Consider the following 18,210-nt stretch of genomic DNA (forward strand, 5'->3'; position numbering starts at 1 on the left):
ATTTTAACGATAAGTCCGCGGTCACACTGCATTGCATTCAATTAACATAAAATAAGTGGAAAAATGTGGTCTGACACAATATTGATAGTTTTTATATCCGTCTGCACAGCCTTTTTGGGCGAAGGTGAGTGAAACATCACAAAGCAGTTTTATTTCCAACATATTCATTAGATTTTACCTTAAAAGGGCTCACCTGGGTCTTGGTGTACCGCACCGAAAAATATCAAAAGCTGAAGACCGAAGTGGAAAAGCAGAGCAAGAAATGTAAGCACTGGAAAATGGGTTATCATTATCATAAATAAACGTGTGATTACTTTAAGTGGAACGCCGTAAGGAAATCCATGGCGACTCACTGGACAAGGCGGTGAAAAAGAAAATCGAGCGCGATGAGGAGAAACTCAAGAACAATAACAGGGACTTGTCGCTGGTGAAGATGAAGTCGATGTTTGCTACTGGCTTTGCTTTCACCGCTCTGCTGAGCATGTTCAATAGCATATTCGATGGACGTGTTGTTGCCCAACTGCCCTTTACCCCGATCTCCTGGATCCAGGGCTTGAGCCATCGCAATCTGTCCGGCGAAGACTACACCGACTGCTCGTTCATCTTCCTCTACATTTTGTGCACCATGTCCATTCGCCAGAACATACAGAAAATGTTGGGCTTTGCCCCATCGCGTGCCGCCAGCAAACAGGGCGGTGGTCTCTTTGGTGCGCCACCAGGACAGTTCAAATAGTAAAATGAAACTTTAATCATGTACAATAAATACATTGTACTTACAACAGACACTAACTTAGAACATTGTTCAACTCGTACATGGGCCTGTCGACAATTAATCTATCGAAGCTCAGTCGCGACAGATCAATCGTGCGAAACTGTCCATCCATAATCAGCTCGGATACGGCTCGACCCACAGCCACCGACTGCTGGATGCCGTGTCCACTGAATCCAGTTGCAATGTACAAATTGTGGTAGTACGGATGTGGTCCCGCAATGCCGTTGTCATCGTAAATATTGTGCTCGTACAGGCCCGCCCAGCTGTCTAAAACTGTGGCCGCCTCGAAGGCGGGAACACGTTCCACGAGCGCGGGCCTAATCTGCTGGTCAAAATACTGCGGATCAACAACGAAATTATCACTGTTTGGATCGACTTGCGGGTCGGAATTACGCCCGCAGATGTAGTTGCCGCCCAAGCCGTCTCTCCGAATGAATGTCGCGTTCGAATCGATGGTTATGGGCATGGCCATGCCGGGTGCATTCTGTGCCTGCGTACTGATTGCATACATGTACCGCTTGCGTGCATCTATGGGCAAGGGGACCCGAAGCATTCCCGGTCCCGTGCCAATGCGTGCCATTCGTCCTACTTTCCCGGAACTAGCTCCGGCTGCTATCACGCAGAGAGCAAACTTGCACGTGCGTCGAGTACCGTCCGGCAGTTGAATAACAGCCTTGTCCAGACCATCATAGCAGCCTTCGTTGGAGCTATTGTCCCCCGAGACGGATATATCCGGCTGTTCTTGGAAATCAAAGTCCACTACTTCTCCATCGACGAAATGCGCACCATGTCCGCTAGCAGAACGTCTAAAGTTTGCGAGCAGGGACCATGAGTTGAACCAGCCCTCCTTTTCGAGGCCATGGCAGCCCAGAGCAATGCCCTTGGTATTCAGCCAGGGGAAACGCGCCGCCAGTCGATCGGGTGTAAGGAGCTCGTTCCGGGCACCTAGCTCGTTTTGCAGCTGCGAAGCATACTTCATGCCCTCGGCGTCTTCCTCGCCAGCGAGCATCAGATGGCCCTGTGGCGTAAAATTGAGCGGTACCTCCGTGCCAAAGTGTTCTTTGGCGTTGCGTAAAAAGTCAGCGGCGAAGAGCGACATTTGTATGTTCTCGGGCAGAGAGAATTGCTGACACAGGCCGCCAACAGAGACGCGGGTTGCAGACTGTGCATACTATAAAAAAACAAGAGATAATTACTGTGTGACCACTGATCCATGTTAGTCACACATACCGTATTATCCTTCTCGACAACCACAACGTTCAGTCCATCACGCGCCTTCTCCTTTAGCCAATATGCAATGGAACTGCCTATACCGCCACCGCCAATGATCAGCACATCGCAGTGCGTCTGGAATTCATCTGGCCGACCGGAATTCCGTCCTTTTTCGCCTTCAAACTTGAATTTACTTTGAGTCAGAGCTCGTTCAGAGGTGTCTTCTGGACTGGGGTCTTTGGGCACAAAGAATTCTTTGACTTTGCGCATATCATTTCCGAGTAACCGTAACGTCCGCCTAATGGGATGCTTGTCGTCGTCGGGAGTATTGCCACCGGAATTCCCGCCATTGCCAGTCGCACCAGCTGAGTAGGCCCGGTGCTGAAGAATGCGCACAGCGTGTCTGTATCGTAACATTTTTAAACCTTACAATTTATTTATATTTTCATTCACATTCCGTCCTGCGAGAATTATTTGGTAATAGTGATAACGTCCACAGAATCCCAGATGGCCAGTTAACAGCTCTGTTAATGCTGTGCCCCCAACAGCACCTTGTGTGTATTTATCGAAATCGACACTTACATCGCAAAAATCCTTATTTTTCCACTCACTTTTGTTTAACCTTATTTTAGGCAAAATCCAATAAAAGAGATTCCTACAAATTAACCAATCTTGTAGAAAATTGATTAATTAATTATTTGCTCAGTGCTGAGCACGATCCATTGTCGACCAGTGGGTACTGAAATACACTTTACGAATATTATTAAACTTGAACAATTTTATCACAGTTCAGGTTAAAAAATATCGTGGTTATTCTGAATTTAAAAAGAGGGGTAGGTTGGATCTGTAAGAAGAATTTATCTATGTAAAGTTGTTCACTTGCTTATTTAGAGGGGGGTTGAGTGGGTTATATTTAGACTTTATCGATAAATCCGATAACACTGCATTACTAGGCATTTTAGATTTCGTTTGGAAAAACTAAGAAAAATCAGCAATTTGATATATAAATTGCAAATTAAACGTTCTACAACATGACCAACGCTGCAGATATTGGCACTCAGGATGTTGAGATGGAGGTTGATCCTCCAACGACCGAGATATCACTGGCAGACGAAAAGAAAAACCAAGATGTGGCCGCTGTGCAAGAGATTCGCGAGCAGATACGCCAAATCGAAAAGAGTGTCGCTTCAAAAGAGTCGCGGTAAGCTTTCCTCCCCATCAAATCATTGATTCAATGATATTTATGGACTCTTGTCACAGATTCATCTTGCGTGTGCTGAGAAATTTGCCCAACACCCGACGCAAGCTGAACGGCGTTGTTTTCCGCAATCTGTCGCAGACCATCTACCCAGCTGGCGCCGATCGGGAGGCCGCACTGGCTCTTATGCCCGCTGTGGAGAAGGACGCCACCGAGTTGCCTGATGTGAGTAAAAAACTGTTGGCTACCAAGGCACCGATAGCCGAGGTGGATGCCTACTTCTATCTGCTTCTGCTGGTCAAATTGATTGACGCCAACGATCTGAAACGCGCCGGTACGTGTGCCGATGCCTTGATGGCCAAAATCTCCATCCAAAACCGTCGCACCCTCGACCTCATCGGAGCCAAGTCCTATTTCTACTTTTCGCGAGTGGCTGAGCTGAACAACGCCTTGGAGGGCATTCGCGCCTTCCTGCACGCCCGTCTGCGGACCGCCACACTACGCAACGACTTCGAGGGTCAGGCTGTGCTCATTAATTGCCTGCTCAGAAACTATTTACACTATGCCCTGTACGATCAGGCTGACAAGTTGGTGAAGAAGTCCGTCTACCCCGAGTCGGCCAGCAACAATGAATGGGCCCGTTTCCTCTACTATCTGGGTCGGATCAAGGCGGCCAAGCTGGAGTACAGTGATGCGCACAAACATCTGGTCCAGGCCCTGCGCAAATCGCCTCAGCATGCGGCCATCGGCTTCCGCCAGACCGTGCAGAAGCTGATCATTGTGGTGGAACTGTTGCTTGGTAATATTCCCGAGCGCGTTGTGTTCCGTCAGGCGGGACTCCGACAGTCCCTTGGCGCATACTTCCAGCTGACACAGGCTGTGCGTTTGGGCAACCTGAAACGCTTTGGGGACGTGGTGTCGCAGTACGGACCCAAGTTCCAGCTGGATCACACCTTCACACTGATCATCCGCTTGCGTCACAATGTGATCAAGACTGCCATCCGTTCGATTGGTCTCTCCTACTCGCGAATCTCGCCACAGGATATCGCCAGGCGTTTGATGCTGGATTCGTCCGAGGATGCCGAGTTTATTGTGTCGAAGGCCATACGTGACGGTGTAATTGAGGCCACCCTGGATCCGGCTCAGAACTACATGCGCAGCAAGGAGAGCACCGACATTTACAGCACACGCGAGCCCCAATTGGCCTTCCACGAGCGCATTTCGTTCTGCCTGAATCTACACAATCAGAGCGTCAAGGCTATGCGGTATCCGCCCAAGTCGTACGGCAAGGATCTGGAGAGTGCTGAGGAGAGACGCGAGCGTGAGCAGCAGGACTTGGAGTTGGCCAAGGAGATGGCTGAAGATGATGAGGATGGTTTCTAAGCTTTTGCAGTTTCTTTGTACTTGTATTCATTTTTCATAGAAATATAACCAACAAATAAGTTACAAAATTGATCAAACACCGTTAGGAAGGTTGATCAGGTTTTATTGAAAAAATTTTCGGTTATTTAAAAGTCACGGTTCCCTTTCACAGAATCGTATAAGAGTAGAAGTCGCGGTAATCGAAATGTAGAACATCCCTGTCAGCTTCGATAGCCTCTAACAGCTGTTTGTGAGTATCAAGATATACAGGTAACAAATGTCAATCTGCAAAAAAGGCATTACACCGGTTGACAAGAAACAACAATTCAAATGAAGTAACATTTCATGCCCACCACGTTTTATGCTTTGATTTGTTTTTTTTGTTTGGAATATGGATTCATTTATCGGCTAAAAATATGTGTTCAGTGCTGAGTTGGACCCTCAGCTAGAAAGTCATCGTGGTTTTCTGTTAGTAAAGAGAAGGGGTAGGATGGATCTATAAAAAGAATAAGCAAGCAGCATAATTTTACGCGGCTTTATTCAAGATATTCACTTGTTAAACAGAGGGGGATTAAGTGGGTTAAGCTAATTTTTTTGTGGTATATTTTAAAAAAGAGACGGTATATTTAAGTACTTTTCTGAGGGTCAGACCGTATATTTTAGCCATAAGTCCGCGGTCACACTGGCGAGTAGTAAACCAACGCCAGCGAGTCTACAGAAAATTTTATGAAAAAAACACACACAATGCAAAGTAAATAACGTGTTTAAACCATAAATGTAGAGTATTTAGTGCCTGTGAGCCGTAAAGTGTTAAACATCGCAGAAGAGTGCGCGTGGAATGGTTAAGGATCTAAGTGCAGAAATTCGCATCGGCGAGTCACAAATAACAGCGGCCCGAGCAGCAGCATCGAGTAGTAAACTAGCCAACGCCGACGAGTCTCTGGCCAATGTGGTGCAACCCCCCGCTACCCGTGAGCACCCGTCCTCCACCCGCTAACGCGCAAATATATGCGACGACAACTAGTTGTAGTGGGCAGCCTTTGTGGAAGCAGCAGCCGAAAAATTGTGCAAACGCCAAACAAGGGAAGCGCTTAAAAGTTAATTAACAGTGCAAGCGAAGCTGCGTTGTGTGCTTAGGCGCTCATCCGATCCACAGCACAGCCTTTGCGGCAGTGATGCAGCAGCAGCTGCGCCAACTATCGAGATTCTAGTTATTGTTGTTGTGGTTTTTGCACCCACCACACGTAACTAGAGCACACAGACACACGCCATACACACACGCAAACCCATACACAGCAAACACATACACTCACTCACACAGACAGAAGAGCTCTGTTTACAGGGTATCATCCAAACCGCTGTCCATCCACATACAACACACACACATACATCCATAGTCCACAGGCAGTAGATGCAGCAGCAAAAACATTGGAAATGATTTGTAAACAAGACGTCCTGCTGTGGTTTGAGAAACTCGAGAGCTACAATCGCATTGAAACGATGTACGCGCTGCTCACCGCTTGCCTGCCGTTCGAGCTACGCTTCCTGGGCACACTGCTCGAGGAGCAAGGAAGATGCGACTCTGAGACGCTGCGCGGAATGGAGCTGCGCGCCAACAATCCCCAGGAGCTGGCCGCCGACATGTTCACCTGCCAGAAGGGCGATCCAACCGACAGGAAGATACGCCGCAAAATGGCCCTCTACTTGGCCCTGATCCGTGCCTGCAACCGGAACTGTGTGAGCGAGATCTATCGGACACTCGAGTGCTGGGGAGAGTGTGATTTTGGTTGCATCAATGACCAGGATACGCTTCTCGAACTGCTGCTTGTCTACACAATGGCCGCCATTCACCCAGTCTTCTCCATGGACGAGCAGAAGAAGATCTTTGGAATACTGGGCAAGATCAAGGAGAACAAACTGGTGGCGGATAACTTTCCGGCGCAAGCGCAAATGGAACAGCCACAGACACAGTCCCATCCACATCCACCGCATCCCCACGCGCCGTCCCAGCATGATTTGATAATGCAACAGCAACAACAGCAGCAGCAGCAGCATGTGATGCATCAAATTCAGGCTCAACAACAGGCACATCAGCACCAGCAGCAACAGCATCCGCCGATGGTCCAGGTAGTGCAGACGCCGCAGGGAAACATACCAATGATATTTCCCCAACATTTTCAAAAGGTAAGTGAGGCGAGGCGATACACTTGAACGATTAAACGACTAACACGGACACCCTCATGTCTCTCCCGCTCTCTCTCTCTCTCTCTCCCTCTCCATCTATCCCTCTATCTGTTAGCTTGTGCCTGGGACTGATGGAACACACCAGATCAGCGTCGATGGTGTGCCACACATGATGCAATCGAATATCACCATTCCAGCGGACACAAATGCCATACTCGGCCACCAGAACACGGCCGCCGCGTGGTCGATGCGACACTACGCACCCCCACCACACCCGCAGACTGCTGCTCCTCAGCAGCAGCAGAACATGGATCATCATGTGCCTCCAGCCTCCAGTTCGCCGATGCTGAGCCAGCAGTCCTCACCGTCAAGCAGCCGCACGACGAGTCCTCAGCGCTCCAACGTTCCACTGCAGTCGCAGCAAATGCGCAACTTGTCGCAACGTTTGACGGGCCACAAACATCATGCGGCGCGGCGTCCCTCAGCAGAGACCACGCCGCCGCCCTCTTCCATTAGCGGGGAGCTGCAGCACGAGAACATTAACGAAGGCGGCAGCAGCAGTTCCAGTGGAACGAGTCTGCCCAGCCTGATACGCAACGGTTTCCATCGGCCCACACATCATCATCGAGTCAAGGCGAACGCCTACATACCGCCGCATCAGCAGCAACAGCAGCACTTTCAGAACAACGCTTACATGAACAGCCTGATGCAGAACATGAGCATGAACGACGATGGGAGTGGCTCTGTGACCAAGAGTGTTGCCACAACCGGCAGCGAATCGGGTAGTTCGAATGGCTCTTGCGGGGACATATCCCCGCCAGAGACACCAACGCCGCATCCACTGCCATTACACAGCACAGTCGGCAATCCCGGCATGGGCATGATAACGACTGTCGTGCACAGCGGCATGGGAGGAGGCTACCAGCAGAAGCACCATCTCACCTACAAGCAGCAGCAGCAGCAAATGAACCTGCAGCAGCGACTGAACGGACGCAATGGGATGGAGAAGAGCTATCAGCAGATCTACACAACAGGTACGCCAAGCAATGTGAGCGATGCCCAGACAATGACGATGAGCAGCGGGAACATGCAGCAGCAGCAGGCGCTGCTTATCAGCCCGTCTCCGGTGAGCACGCCCACGACAACAGTCTTGTTGCAGCAACAATCACAGCCGCAGCCGCAGCCTCCACCACCCACAGCCTACAATGCAGCCTCCTATCCATATCACGCACGAGGACCCCCGCCGCAGCAGACGATATTCCAGGCGCATAATGCACCGCCACCGCCGCAATCTGTTCGTGGCGGCTACCGGTTTCCAATGGCTCCGGTTTCCCACAACGGAGAGCTCATCTATCCGGCGTTCCACACGAGCCTTGCCTTCCTGCCGGTCCCCGGCACTGGTGGCACGCCCACAGCCGTTACGCCGCCCCAGCTGCAAAACACTGCCGCTGTGGTCAGCACGAATGCTGTGGCGGTACAGACGCCCACGCCCCAGCAGCAGCAGCTGCCGACCACGCCCCCCTACAGTGCGCTGACAGTTTGCCCCATCACTGGGGTGGGCGGCGGCGGAGCACCGAAGATATCCTGCTACAATTGCGGCTCGCAGACGCACATTGGACGGGACTGTCAGGAGGCGTCTATGGAGGATGTGACGCGGAGCGCCAGCTATAAGCTGGACTACTCAGAGACTCAGAGCATAGAGGCGAACTCCATAGGTGATCATAACAGCAAGGATATGGGCAGCATTCAAATGAATTCGTCGGTGGCAGCGCCGACGGCGTCAACGGTGCTGTCGACGGCGGCGGTGACGAGCATCGGGAAATAACAAGGTGTGGGTAAATCCAGAGTAAGCTTAAAGTCTATATACACGGACCTATATGGAGGAGCATAATTGCGTCTATATTAATTAATGTTTATACATAATATCCTTATCTACTTATACAGAAAATACCATTTAATATGATTGTGTAGTGCGGAAATCAAATTTCTCGCCCTTACCACACGTCTCCTAGTTTTTTATAAGCCTCTCAATTCGCGTTATGGAGAATCGGTATAGGAATCGGCAAACGTAAGCGGTATCGGAACACGGGTCGGAATAATAGTCGCGCTGCCTAAACTCTTGACAACCCTCATACAGACCCCTACTCCCCCCCGCCCATATAACAATAATTTAAACGCGCTCCAGCCCAACACAGCCCACAGCCCATACCCTCCCCCAGCCCCACACACACACAGATAGTCGATAACGAATTTTAGTCATATGCCACTTTGAATATTTCTAATATTAAGTTGAATGTACAACAGCAATAAGTAAACAAAATAATCCTTATCTATGTTATGCAGTTAGCACTGCCGCAGGAAGGATCATTCGATAAACTCAAACACGGGTGAATGTTACCCCATTATCAAGATATCGAAATAAGTTAAAGACACGACAAACACAGAAGAGGAAGAAGAAGAAAAAGAAGAAGGAAGAGAAGGAGAAAAATAAGAAATAGCTACGAATAGATACCGGTAAAAAGTAAGAAATTTCGTAGAATACAAAATACCTAGCAAATATAACAAAAAAAAACAAAAAACAAAATGATTATCTGTATAAAAACAAATGAGCGTAGCAGCACAATGTGCTTAGTTAACGTTTTTTCGTATTCCAGACCCGTGACCGCCCCCGCCCCACCCTGTCCCTTCTTCTTAAATTTTCACATTGTAGTTATTATATTTATTTTGAAGCTCCAACATGTTTTTAGAAATGTTTTACCTAATTTTTTTGTATTTTATATACAAACCTATATACATATACTTATATATATAAAAATATTATTTTAAAGCATACAAACCCGTATATGATACAAACTATGTGGATAGGGCGTATATTAATGCTAATCACCGCTGTCTAATTATTATTTTATGTACTCAAAACTTGACTCCCCCCCCCGTTCATGTGTGGGCGCATCTGTCGAACAATTGGCCAAGTTACAGCCCAAAAAAGATCGTCAAGATCAGGCCAGCAACAGGCGCCCACAGATGAACAGAAAATAAGAAACCAAACAGTTTTTCCTGCCCTTAGTTTTTTATGTACAGACGTTGTTAAAATTTTTGTAAAGCCTCAGCAATAATCGTGTAAAGAGCGAAGAAAAAAGCGCCAGAAAAACAAAACAAGGAAAGAAAGAAAGGAAACAAAAAAAACGATTTAAGAGTAATACACAATTTACTGAGTTTTGCTGATAATGCGTAGCCGCATGACAAACAATTATTATTATATTTCATTGAAATAATAAAAAATCCAATTGTTTCTAAAATTCGTGTAACAAAACACAAGCTACAAAAAAAAAACCCAACCAAGGACTATTTTTTATAATGTTCTAAGCAAATCTCTTTCAGAACAGACGGAGTGCCAGAAATGAAAGAGACGTGCAGGTGCATCGAGTTGTGGTGCTCTTAAAACTGTTTGCTTGGGCACCCTCTCTAAATTGGTAAGTCTTTTGGTGTGTGCTTTATCGGCTGGCGCTACAGTGGAGCCTCGATGAAGGGGGAGGACAAACAGAAATTCTGTACTATACCGACTGTTCCATGCCCATCCAGCATTCACTGTACATATCACGGCTTGAACGAAACTGGAGGATTTGGGCAACACAAACACAAACACGAACACGAACACGAACATAAACCAGCGGGTGGATGTTGGAGCAGCGCAACACTGACGTTCTCTCAAGCGTGTCTGTCTTACCGTAACGGCACAGTCATAGCCATAGTTAACGTGATCGTCTTCAGTTGAGCAGACGCATCGCATTGAGCGGGTGGTGGATTTTCACGACTACTAGAATGTAGCTGCTGAGCTCGGACAAGATCTAGGAAACTCCTTATCCCATAAGTGAAACATACAAAGAAAGAACAAAAAGGGTGTATTCCATGACAAATCGGAAGTGATCAGTGTATTGTACGGGTATGTATTTCCCCAGAGTAGTACATGCAAGAAATCTGAAACGATCGCCACTCTGTAGGTGCTCGTTGATGCATAACCAAGTGCTGTGCAATGCTGTTGTAGTCTGGTATCGTTCCGGCCCCCAGGTTCGGCGTCTTTGCCAAGAGTTAAAGAAAACGAAAACATAGCCAGAAACAGCAGCAGCAGAAGCAGCAGCAGAGGCTGAAACAATGCTCAAAGCCACAAGGAAACCGACGGATCCATACAAGTCGAAACTAAAAGTTAATGCCAGCAACAACAGCAGCGTCAAACCGCCGCTGCCCATCGAGCTGTCGGAGGAGGGAAATGGCAGCGGTAGCGGCAGCAGCCCCACCACTCCGCAGAAGCTCAGCCTGAAGGGCAGCCAGCTGGGTGGAAGCATTTTGATTGGCAATTACAACGTGAGTCCGTTCACTTCTTTCCGTGCTACTACGACTTCCTATCCATCGTATTCCGTTTTCTCTTTTTGGCTCGCTGGCCAGTACTTGACCCAACTGGAGGTGTGCGAAAATGAAATGGAGGTCTTGGACCTCAGCTCGCTGGCCCAACTGGAGACGCTCAAGTGCAGCCGGAACAAGCTAATGGAGCTGATCGTAAACGCCACCAACCTGCAGGCACTTTTAGCAGACCACAACTGTAAGCAGAGCAGGTTTTTTAATTTGAAATATTTAAAATGATGTGGCAATTACCAGCACTATTTTTCGATTGGAAAGATCAGAGTGCATGTGTATTAAATGTGTATTTAATTGTTTTCAGGCCTTCACAACATCTCCACAACCAACACCCATCCAGTGCCGTTAAAACTCCATTGCATTGACATCTCGCACAATAGTTTCAATGAGCTCCCCAATTGGATTGGGGCCTGTGCTGCGTTGTCCACACTGGATGCGTCGCACAATCGATTGACCAACATAACGGGACTGCTTCGAAACTATAGAATCAATCAATTGGTTGCTCTGAATTTGTCCTACAATGAATTGCAGCAGCTTGAGTATTTGCCCGAGGGCTTTGGCAGCATCCAAAAGCTGCAACTCCAAAGCAACGAACTCCAGTGTTTGCCGGAGAATTTCTTTGCCGTCACTTATTCACGCTTGGACACCTTGAACGCCGCCTGCAACAAGCTGTCGACTCTGCCGCGGTACGAGCAGAATAATCATGCGGCCTTGGTGCACTTGTTTCTGGCTGGAAATCAGCTCAACGACAGCATCTTCGAGGCACTCCACAACGCAGCGCGGCTGAAGGTGCTCCATCTTGCCTACAATCGCATTGGAATCCTGCCTCCCGCATGCGTACGCAATTGGTCGGAGCTGGAGATCCTGGTTCTATCGGGCAACATGCTGCAACAACTGCCGGAGGAGGTGGCGACGCTTAATCACTTGAAGGTGCTGCGATGCTGCAACAATCTCTTGCTCTGCACCCCACAGCTGGCCAAGTTGGGCAAGCTGAAGGTCCTAGATCTATCACACAATCATCTGGATCGCGTCAATCTGCTGTCCCTCGTGCCCTCGCGGAATCTCAAGTACTTGGATTTGTCGGGAAATTTGCAGCTGCAGGTGATATTAGAGATATTGAAAAGACTCATTTTCCTAATAATAATCCTATACCTTCGTATTCCCAGGTTGATGAGCAACAGTTCAAGGTATGCCAGACACAAAGTGAGCGCAACTGGAACCTAATCGATGTGTCTGGCAATAACCGAGCTGCCCTGCCCACCAGTACGTTGCGGCTGGCGACGGCGCCGCGAAATCAAAACAAGAACTCCCCCTGGACAATGGGCTTCGCAGAGACGCCAGGATCCGGAGACTGCCGAAAGCTGCTGGTCTGCCAGTTGCGTGCGGCCAACTATGGCGGCTCTGATGAGGCCCTCTATGGCATGTTTGAGGCCGCTGATGGCAATGGACGGGTGGCACAGGAGATGGCTCAGGTGGTGCCGGATCTAATGAAGCAGGAGCAGCTGGTCAAGGATGCTCCTCTCAGAGATTACATGAAGTTCACGTTGCTGACGGCCCAGCAGCAGTGCGGAAGTGTGCGAAGTGCCGCCTTATTTCATCTCACCCGGACACGGGCACCCTCAAAGGTCAGGCCCTTGAAAAGCAAGCGCTATGTGCTGCGCATGGCCAGCACGGGGCGGCTGGATGCCTATCTGGTGCGTCGCACCACACAGTTGCGCCTGACAGACACAGAATCTTGCGCCAAGGATCTGGGACCATCGCACGCAATGCCTGACCCACAGGTTCTAGAGGTAGCTTGTTCTCTCCTCAGTTTGAAGGAAACCAACTAAATTGGAGTTTCTCTTTCCCAGCTAACACTGAGCAATGATGATGAGTACCTTGTTGTGGGCAATGCCCAGCTCTGGTCGGTCATGGACGTTGGTCGCGCCGCCAGAGAGATTCGCAAGGAGGAAAACGCTTTGCTGGCAGCCAAGCGGCTTGTGGACATTGCCCAGAGCTTCGGCGCATCGGAGAACCTCAGTGTGATTGTGGTGCGCTTCCGTCATCTTGGAACCGACGTGGATCATCTCATTCGGGAGCTCAAGCAGAGTGTTCGCAAAAAGCCAGCCCTGGTGCAGCCGCCCACTGTCTCTGTCTGTAAGCGTACCTGCTGTGATCGCAGCAACGCCTGTCGTCACCGGGCGCTCGAGCAGGATCCGCTGGCCGGACGCTCCTCGCCCAGCGGTCAGAGTGATCGTGATCTTCTGTCCAAGGACGGCCCGAGCGTTGTGCCCAACGATGAGTTCATTCTCGCGCATGCACGCGTGATGCAAGAGGAGCAGCAGCTGGAAATGCTGGACGAAACGGAATCTGTGCTGTCGGAGGAGCAGTTCAAATGCTGGGAGTACATGCTCGAGCAGAATACGCAGCTGCTATTTGACAAGGAGCTTAATACCATTTCCAAGTCATTTACCAAGCAGCGAGCCATCCCGAGCACGAATCTGGCCATGCCGGATCGCAACGATTTCACCACCAATCTAGTGCGGAGCGTGGCCAATAAGTTCATCTCCACAAGCACACCCCAGCTGCCACAACCACTGGCATCCACTCCCACGCCGATTGGCTCCTACCATCATATTAAGCCGCCGATGCCCGGCCACTTTGGCAGCACGCTCTCATTCCAACAGGCGCAGAGCTGTGGTTATAATATGTTTGATGGAAAACCCCGAAAAATGGTTGGAGCCCCCGTGAAGCGGGGACCCCACTCGGCTTACTTTGGATCCCTGCAGCGATTGATGCCCTACAACTTTGAATATGATTTCGCTGTCACTCACGAGCGGGAGCGTAATATATTGGACGAGGAGGAGATCGATGAGGATGAGTTCAACGAACACGAAAGCCGTATGCGCAAGTATTGGGGTGTGGCAACAACGGAACTTTAGGCTGGACTTGCAGAAACAAATCAAATCAAAACATTCCAAATCATGGTATAGCCGTTATAATTGTACATACGCATTGGAACTATCGATATGAGTCTACTTCCACTCAACTATCGATACGACTTGCCGACTCTCACGTGGCCCTGCTCTTTCACACTTCCCTATATTTAATGTTTACACATATACTTGATTAATTAAATATGCATTTGCCACAACAACGGCCGCATCATGACATTGCCGCGTTATTTGCGGCTGCCCAGCCGGACTTTCTGCGGGTAAGTGCGCCCATGGTGCGATACAGTAAGCTGGAGTTTCGAAGATTGGTGCGGATGAATGGAGTTCAACTAGCATTCACACCAATGATGATCTCCGACTCGATCAACAACAGCGAAAAGGCACGGCAGAATGAGTTTTCCACGGACCCCGACGATCAGCCACTCATTGCACAGTTTGCGGCCAAAGATGCGATAGAGTTTGTCACGTCGGCCCAGCTGATCTATCCCTATGTCGATGGCATCGATTTGAACTGCGGCTGCCCCCAGAGCTGGGCGATGTCCAAGGGCTATGGATGCGGACTGCTGCGTCAGCCGGAACAGGTGCGAGAGGTTGTGCAACAGGTCAGGCGTACTCTGCCCTCGGACTTTAGTGTCTCCGTGAAGATGCGTCTTCTTGGCGGCAGTGAAGAGGATTCTGTGGAGAGGACCATTGACCTGGCCCGCCAACTGGAACGCGCTGGAGTCACTTTTCTCACACTCCACGGTCGGACGCCTGCCCAGAAGCATTCCAAGGACACGCTCAACGTCTCCGCCATGGAAGAAGTGCGCAAATCCCTGCAGATTCCCCTGATAGTGAACGGAAACGTGGAATCCTGGTCAGATGCCTGCGAATTACACGCGCAGACTGGTGCGGCTGGCGTAATGGCTGCCCGAGGTCTCCTCGCGAATCCGGCGCTATTCAACAGCGATTACCCGACAGCCACGACAACTCCTTTGGCCTGTGTGGAGCAGTGGCTGGACATTGCCTCTGCTGCCGGGGACAATTTGCTCTTCCAATGCTTCCATCATCATCTGACGTTCATGTGGAGCAGCGAAATGAAGCGATCCCTGCGCGTCCAGTTCAACAGTCTGGGCACAAAACAACAGGTCGTGGATTTTCTCGGAGAGCACTACAATGTGCAAACCAGTGAAGTCGACCTGGAGCCGGCCCTTTACACAGACTGCACGTACACCCACTTTATCCCGCCCAGGCATGCGAGACACATTGCTGCCGAGGCGGAGGAGAAAGCGTGGAGCTCTAAAAGCGATGGAAAATTCTTTACAGAGTTCAAGGCGCATCAAATTTCCAGCCCAGCAGGAGATGACCTGGAGCTGGGGGGCCTTTTTGGTGGAGAGGAATGATCAATCATCTGCATATAGTTAGTTATAATCGCAAATTAATAAAACTACACATTTTAAGTAAAATTAAAGTAGATTTTCTTTCTTTTTCCAGCTGAATTTTAAAATTAGTTGGTTGTTACTTACTTGTGAAAGTAATTATATATTAAATTGTTTGTTTTATAATTAGATTGTGAAGCCTACGATGATTCTTATTTCTATACGATAGCGTGAAAACAACGCACAGAAGTGCTATCGATACTTAATTTCCATCTTTATCATCACTCACACACACACATGCATATACAAAAGAAAGCAATAACACACACACAGCCACGCGGAAAAAATAACTCAAGCGGAGCCATTCGACATTCTAGAACACATTTTATTTTCGCAACCAAGATGGGGCGCAGTAAATTCGCTCCGGCGAAGAAGGTACGAAACGAAAATCGTTTGAGCAGGTGGTTGGAGAACATTGTATAGCTGTTAAATTTCCAGGTGATGCAGCACGACGAGTTTATGAATCGGATACGAAAAACGCTGTACTATGGCGTTGGGACAGCGGACAGTGAAATGGAGGTGTCCATGCCCTTTGCTGAATACGCATCGGAGATATTTTCAGAGCCCCATCGAGGCCACTCACTGCATCGCCTGAGCTGCGTTACTGCTGGCAAGATTCAGACCACCACACCTTGCTCGCTCATCATGGCCCTCATTTACTTGGACCGCTTGAATGTCATTGATCCAGGCTATGGCTATAGAATCACACCCCAGGAGCTGTTCGTTGTGTCATTGGTGAGTACAGTCGTACGATTATCATTGAATCATCATCATGCGCCTGCATAACCTGTTGATTGATAACCTGCACACAGTACCGAACACCGAGTGAAAAAAAGCCACCAGATTGTGGAGCACGCGCACACACACTCTCAATCAATAGTGTGGTTCTGTGAGTTGTCTCTTTGTTTTGCTGCTGCACTGCACTACATTTCATTATGTTTAGAACATTATTTACTTACACAGGGCCAAGTTTCAGTATGTGCGCATTACTTATATAACCTTACCTATACGATATACGATATGCTATTTATAGCTTGTCGTGCACGCTGACATGCCTATGTAGTGACGTCATTTGTTGTGGGGCTTACTCATCCCGTGTGCTGTTTGTTTATAGATGATTTCTACCAAGTTTTATGCCGGCCACGATGAGAAGATTTATCTGGAAGACTGGGCCAAAGAGGGCAACATGACCGAAGCAAGACTCAAGGAAATGGAACTAGAATTCCTTTCGGCAATAGTAAGGATATTCTCGAAAGAAGGAAACTATAATATAATCTCATATTTGATTTTTAGGACTGGAATATATACATATCGAATGAACAATTCTTTGCGAAGCTAAGTAGCGTTGAGCGAACCCTGGCCGAGCGAGAGGGACTGCGACGTGGCTGGCTGACCTACAGTGAACTGATGCAACTGCTACCCAGCTTTACGTGGATGAAATTTCTGTTGAACAGCATCACCGTAATGGCACTGAGCTATGCGGCGAGTGTGATAACCTTGGCGGGTGCCTTTTTCATCGCCAGCCAAGTGCCGGGCACGCTTTGGCATCGCCGAACGCCTACAAACGATGTGGCATCCACGGCAAACTCCACGACACTCACGACACCTGCCTCTGCACCTGACGCTACCCAAGCTGCTCCTGTTATTTCCAATGAAATGAACTCGTCGCAGGCAAACGAGAGCTGTGGGGCGCTGAATGTGGAAGCGGAACTGCTGAAGCTGGAGCAACAATACTGCGACGAGGCAAGACTGAATGAGATGGAAAACAACCCGCAACGCTTTGTTCGATCCGTACCTAATCTACCGCTTAAAACGAATAACCGAAAGCCCGAAATGTTTGCTCCGCGGGACAATGCAGATCACTGGCTAAGCATCAAATCCGAATATAGCGACAGTCGAGATAATCCGAACTATTGGATATCTGGCCACGGCAACCGACACCACGATGACTTGGACCACTGGCAGCATCAGGCACAAAACGCATCCGTATTCTGGCAATTGGTCAAAGATGCTGTTCAGACTTCGTTCCTTGTCCGCTGGCCCGAAATATGGCCCAAATTAATCTAAAATCTATTTTATTATACGTATCACTTTTTAAATTTTTCTCTTGCAACACGAAGTACGAGTATGTGTGTACATCAGCAATTGGGACTAGTTCCTCCTTGTCTGTAACGTTAACAACAATCTTTAACCGTGGAAATAAACTTATATATATTTTTCAACTAATTGCAGAGCAATCTTGTTGTCTTTGAAGCTGAATAGAGTTTGATTTATTCTTTCAATAAGCTCTCTACAATTTGGACTGTTAACATTACTATATATTATGCATATTTGTATATTTATTTACTAATCTGTGAAGCCTTTCGGGTAGGTTCCATGATTGCCTGGTTGCCACGGGAAAACATGGTGGGTAATATTGCGCCTAATCGATTCCAGTCGATCAAGGATATTTTTCCGGCTACAGGAAGCCACGACACTAGCACAAGCCGCCCACAAATAGAGGATACAATTTAATTTTTTGACTGGGGAAAATATCCTTGATCCTTAATAATCAAATCCTTCATCGAATAAAAGACCTTTTCTCGATCACAGGAAGACGTGGCACTCATAGATCGGCCCACAAATAGCTGAGTGAACTAAATTTGTGTGTTAAGAGTCCTTATCGAACAAGGAGACATATCCATATCCCACCCAAGTCGGGTGCGACCGACAGAAGAA

At 48.5% G+C, this 18,210-nt stretch overlaps 7 protein-coding genes across 9 annotated transcripts; 6 read left to right on the forward strand and 1 right to left on the reverse strand.

Moving 5' to 3' along the window:
* Positions 1 to 13: 13 nt before the first annotated feature.
* On the forward strand, positions 14 to 789 carry LOC108163752 (calcium load-activated calcium channel). Of its 2 annotated transcripts, none has more exons than XM_017299221.2 (3): positions 14 to 124; positions 187 to 264; positions 321 to 789. In XM_017299221.2, the coding sequence occupies exons 1-3, from the start codon at positions 64 to 66 to the stop codon at positions 731 to 733; spliced, it is 552 nt and encodes a 183-aa protein (XP_017154710.1). In that variant the 5' UTR covers positions 14 to 63; the 3' UTR covers positions 734 to 789. The 2 variants fall into 2 exon arrangements, with proteins under 2 accessions (XP_017154710.1, XP_017154709.1); XM_017299220.2 differs by having other exon boundaries at positions 16 to 124; positions 172 to 264.
* Positions 731 to 2,603, reverse strand: LOC108163751 (FAD-dependent oxidoreductase domain-containing protein 1). Its single transcript, XM_017299219.2, has 2 exons — positions 2,003 to 2,603; positions 731 to 1,943 (listed from the first exon to the last, which is right to left on the reverse strand). Exons 1-2 carry the CDS (start codon positions 2,399 to 2,401, stop codon positions 786 to 788), a joined length of 1,557 nt encoding a protein of 518 aa, XP_017154708.1. The 5' UTR covers positions 2,402 to 2,603; the 3' UTR covers positions 731 to 785.
* A 307-nt stretch (positions 2,604 to 2,910) lies between these two features.
* LOC108162079 (probable 26S proteasome non-ATPase regulatory subunit 3) lies at positions 2,911 to 4,633 on the forward strand. The gene is made up of 2 exons (XM_017296630.2): positions 2,911 to 3,185; positions 3,245 to 4,633. Exons 1-2 carry the CDS (start codon positions 3,016 to 3,018, stop codon positions 4,563 to 4,565), a joined length of 1,491 nt encoding a protein of 496 aa, XP_017152119.1. The 5' UTR covers positions 2,911 to 3,015; the 3' UTR covers positions 4,566 to 4,633.
* Positions 4,634 to 5,204: 571 nt separating this feature from the next.
* Positions 5,205 to 10,197, forward strand: LOC108162078 (probable serine/threonine-protein kinase yakA). Of its 2 annotated transcripts, XM_017296627.2 has the most exons (3): positions 5,205 to 6,728; positions 6,844 to 8,557; positions 10,110 to 10,197. In XM_017296627.2, the coding sequence occupies exons 1-2, from the start codon at positions 5,979 to 5,981 to the stop codon at positions 8,551 to 8,553; spliced, it is 2,460 nt and encodes an 819-aa protein (XP_017152116.1). In that variant the 5' UTR covers positions 5,205 to 5,978; the 3' UTR covers positions 8,554 to 8,557; positions 10,110 to 10,197. The 2 variants fall into 2 exon arrangements, with proteins under 2 accessions (XP_017152116.1, XP_017152115.1); XM_017296626.2 differs by lacking the exon at positions 10,110 to 10,197 and having other exon boundaries at positions 6,844 to 10,066.
* A 665-nt stretch (positions 10,198 to 10,862) lies between these two features.
* Positions 10,863 to 14,077, forward strand: LOC108162077 (protein phosphatase PHLPP-like protein). The gene is made up of 5 exons (XM_017296625.2): positions 10,863 to 11,090; positions 11,172 to 11,325; positions 11,446 to 12,242; positions 12,308 to 12,931; positions 12,992 to 14,077. The coding sequence occupies exons 1-5, from the start codon at positions 10,881 to 10,883 to the stop codon at positions 14,060 to 14,062; spliced, it is 2,856 nt and encodes a 951-aa protein (XP_017152114.1). The 5' UTR covers positions 10,863 to 10,880; the 3' UTR covers positions 14,063 to 14,077.
* A 163-nt stretch (positions 14,078 to 14,240) lies between these two features.
* Positions 14,241 to 15,519, forward strand: LOC108162081 (tRNA-dihydrouridine(20a/20b) synthase [NAD(P)+]-like). The gene has a single exon (XM_017296633.2). The coding sequence runs from the start codon at positions 14,260 to 14,262 to the stop codon at positions 15,454 to 15,456; it is 1,197 nt and encodes a 398-aa protein (XP_017152122.1). The 5' UTR covers positions 14,241 to 14,259; the 3' UTR covers positions 15,457 to 15,519.
* A 209-nt stretch (positions 15,520 to 15,728) lies between these two features.
* LOC108162080 (protein CNPPD1) lies at positions 15,729 to 17,718 on the forward strand. The gene is made up of 4 exons (XM_017296632.2): positions 15,729 to 15,867; positions 15,931 to 16,227; positions 16,607 to 16,729; positions 16,786 to 17,718. The coding sequence occupies exons 1-4, from the start codon at positions 15,730 to 15,732 to the stop codon at positions 17,557 to 17,559; spliced, it is 1,332 nt and encodes a 443-aa protein (XP_017152121.1). The 5' UTR covers position 15,729; the 3' UTR covers positions 17,560 to 17,718.
* The last annotated feature ends 492 nt before the right edge of the window (positions 17,719 to 18,210 follow it).

This window comes from Drosophila miranda, chromosome 4 (assembly GCF_003369915.1).
Source record: "Drosophila miranda strain MSH22 chromosome 4, D.miranda_PacBio2.1, whole genome shotgun sequence".
Taxonomy (NCBI): domain Eukaryota; kingdom Metazoa; phylum Arthropoda; class Insecta; order Diptera; family Drosophilidae; genus Drosophila; species Drosophila miranda.

Bases quoted from the DNA above. Each gene is read 5' to 3' on its own strand.
- LOC108162079 (XM_017296630.2), top strand. From the start codon at position 3,016: ATGACCAACGCTGCAGATATTGGCACTCAGGATGTTGAGATGGAGGTT. The intron at 3,186-3,244 runs GTAAGCTTTCCT...CTCTTGTCACAG, and splicing joins GTCGCTTCAAAAGAGTCGCG to ATTCATCTTGCGTGTGCTGA.
- LOC108162078 (XM_017296627.2), top strand. From the start codon at position 5,979: ATGATTTGTAAACAAGACGTCCTGCTGTGGTTTGAGAAACTCGAGAGC. The intron at 6,729-6,843 runs GTAAGTGAGGCG...TCTATCTGTTAG, and splicing joins TTCCCCAACATTTTCAAAAG to CTTGTGCCTGGGACTGATGG.
- LOC108163751 (XM_017299219.2), bottom strand. From the start codon at position 2,401: ATGTTACGATACAGACACGCTGTGCGCATTCTTCAGCACCGGGCCTAC. The intron at 1,944-2,002 runs GTATGTGTGACT...GTTTTTTTATAG, and splicing joins TTGTCGAGAAGGATAATACG to TATGCACAGTCTGCAACCCG.
- LOC108162080 (XM_017296632.2), top strand. From the start codon at position 15,730: ATGCATATACAAAAGAAAGCAATAACACACACACAGCCACGCGGAAAA. The intron at 16,228-16,606 runs GTGAGTACAGTC...GTTTGTTTATAG, and splicing joins AGCTGTTCGTTGTGTCATTG to ATGATTTCTACCAAGTTTTA. The intron at 16,730-16,785 runs GTAAGGATATTC...TTTGATTTTTAG, and splicing joins TAGAATTCCTTTCGGCAATA to GACTGGAATATATACATATC.
- LOC108163752 (XM_017299220.2), top strand. From the start codon at position 64: ATGTGGTCTGACACAATATTGATAGTTTTTATATCCGTCTGCACAGCC. The intron at 125-171 runs GTGAGTGAAACA...CATATTCATTAG, and splicing joins CACAGCCTTTTTGGGCGAAG to ATTTTACCTTAAAAGGGCTC. The intron at 265-320 runs GTAAGCACTGGA...GATTACTTTAAG, and splicing joins GGAAAAGCAGAGCAAGAAAT to TGGAACGCCGTAAGGAAATC.
- LOC108162077 (XM_017296625.2), top strand. From the start codon at position 10,881: ATGCTCAAAGCCACAAGGAAACCGACGGATCCATACAAGTCGAAACTA. The intron at 11,091-11,171 runs GTGAGTCCGTTC...CTCGCTGGCCAG, and splicing joins TTTTGATTGGCAATTACAAC to TACTTGACCCAACTGGAGGT. The intron at 12,932-12,991 runs GTAGCTTGTTCT...TCTCTTTCCCAG, and splicing joins CTGACCCACAGGTTCTAGAG to CTAACACTGAGCAATGATGA.
- LOC108162081 (XM_017296633.2), top strand. From the start codon at position 14,260: ATGCATTTGCCACAACAACGGCCGCATCATGACATTGCCGCGTTATTT.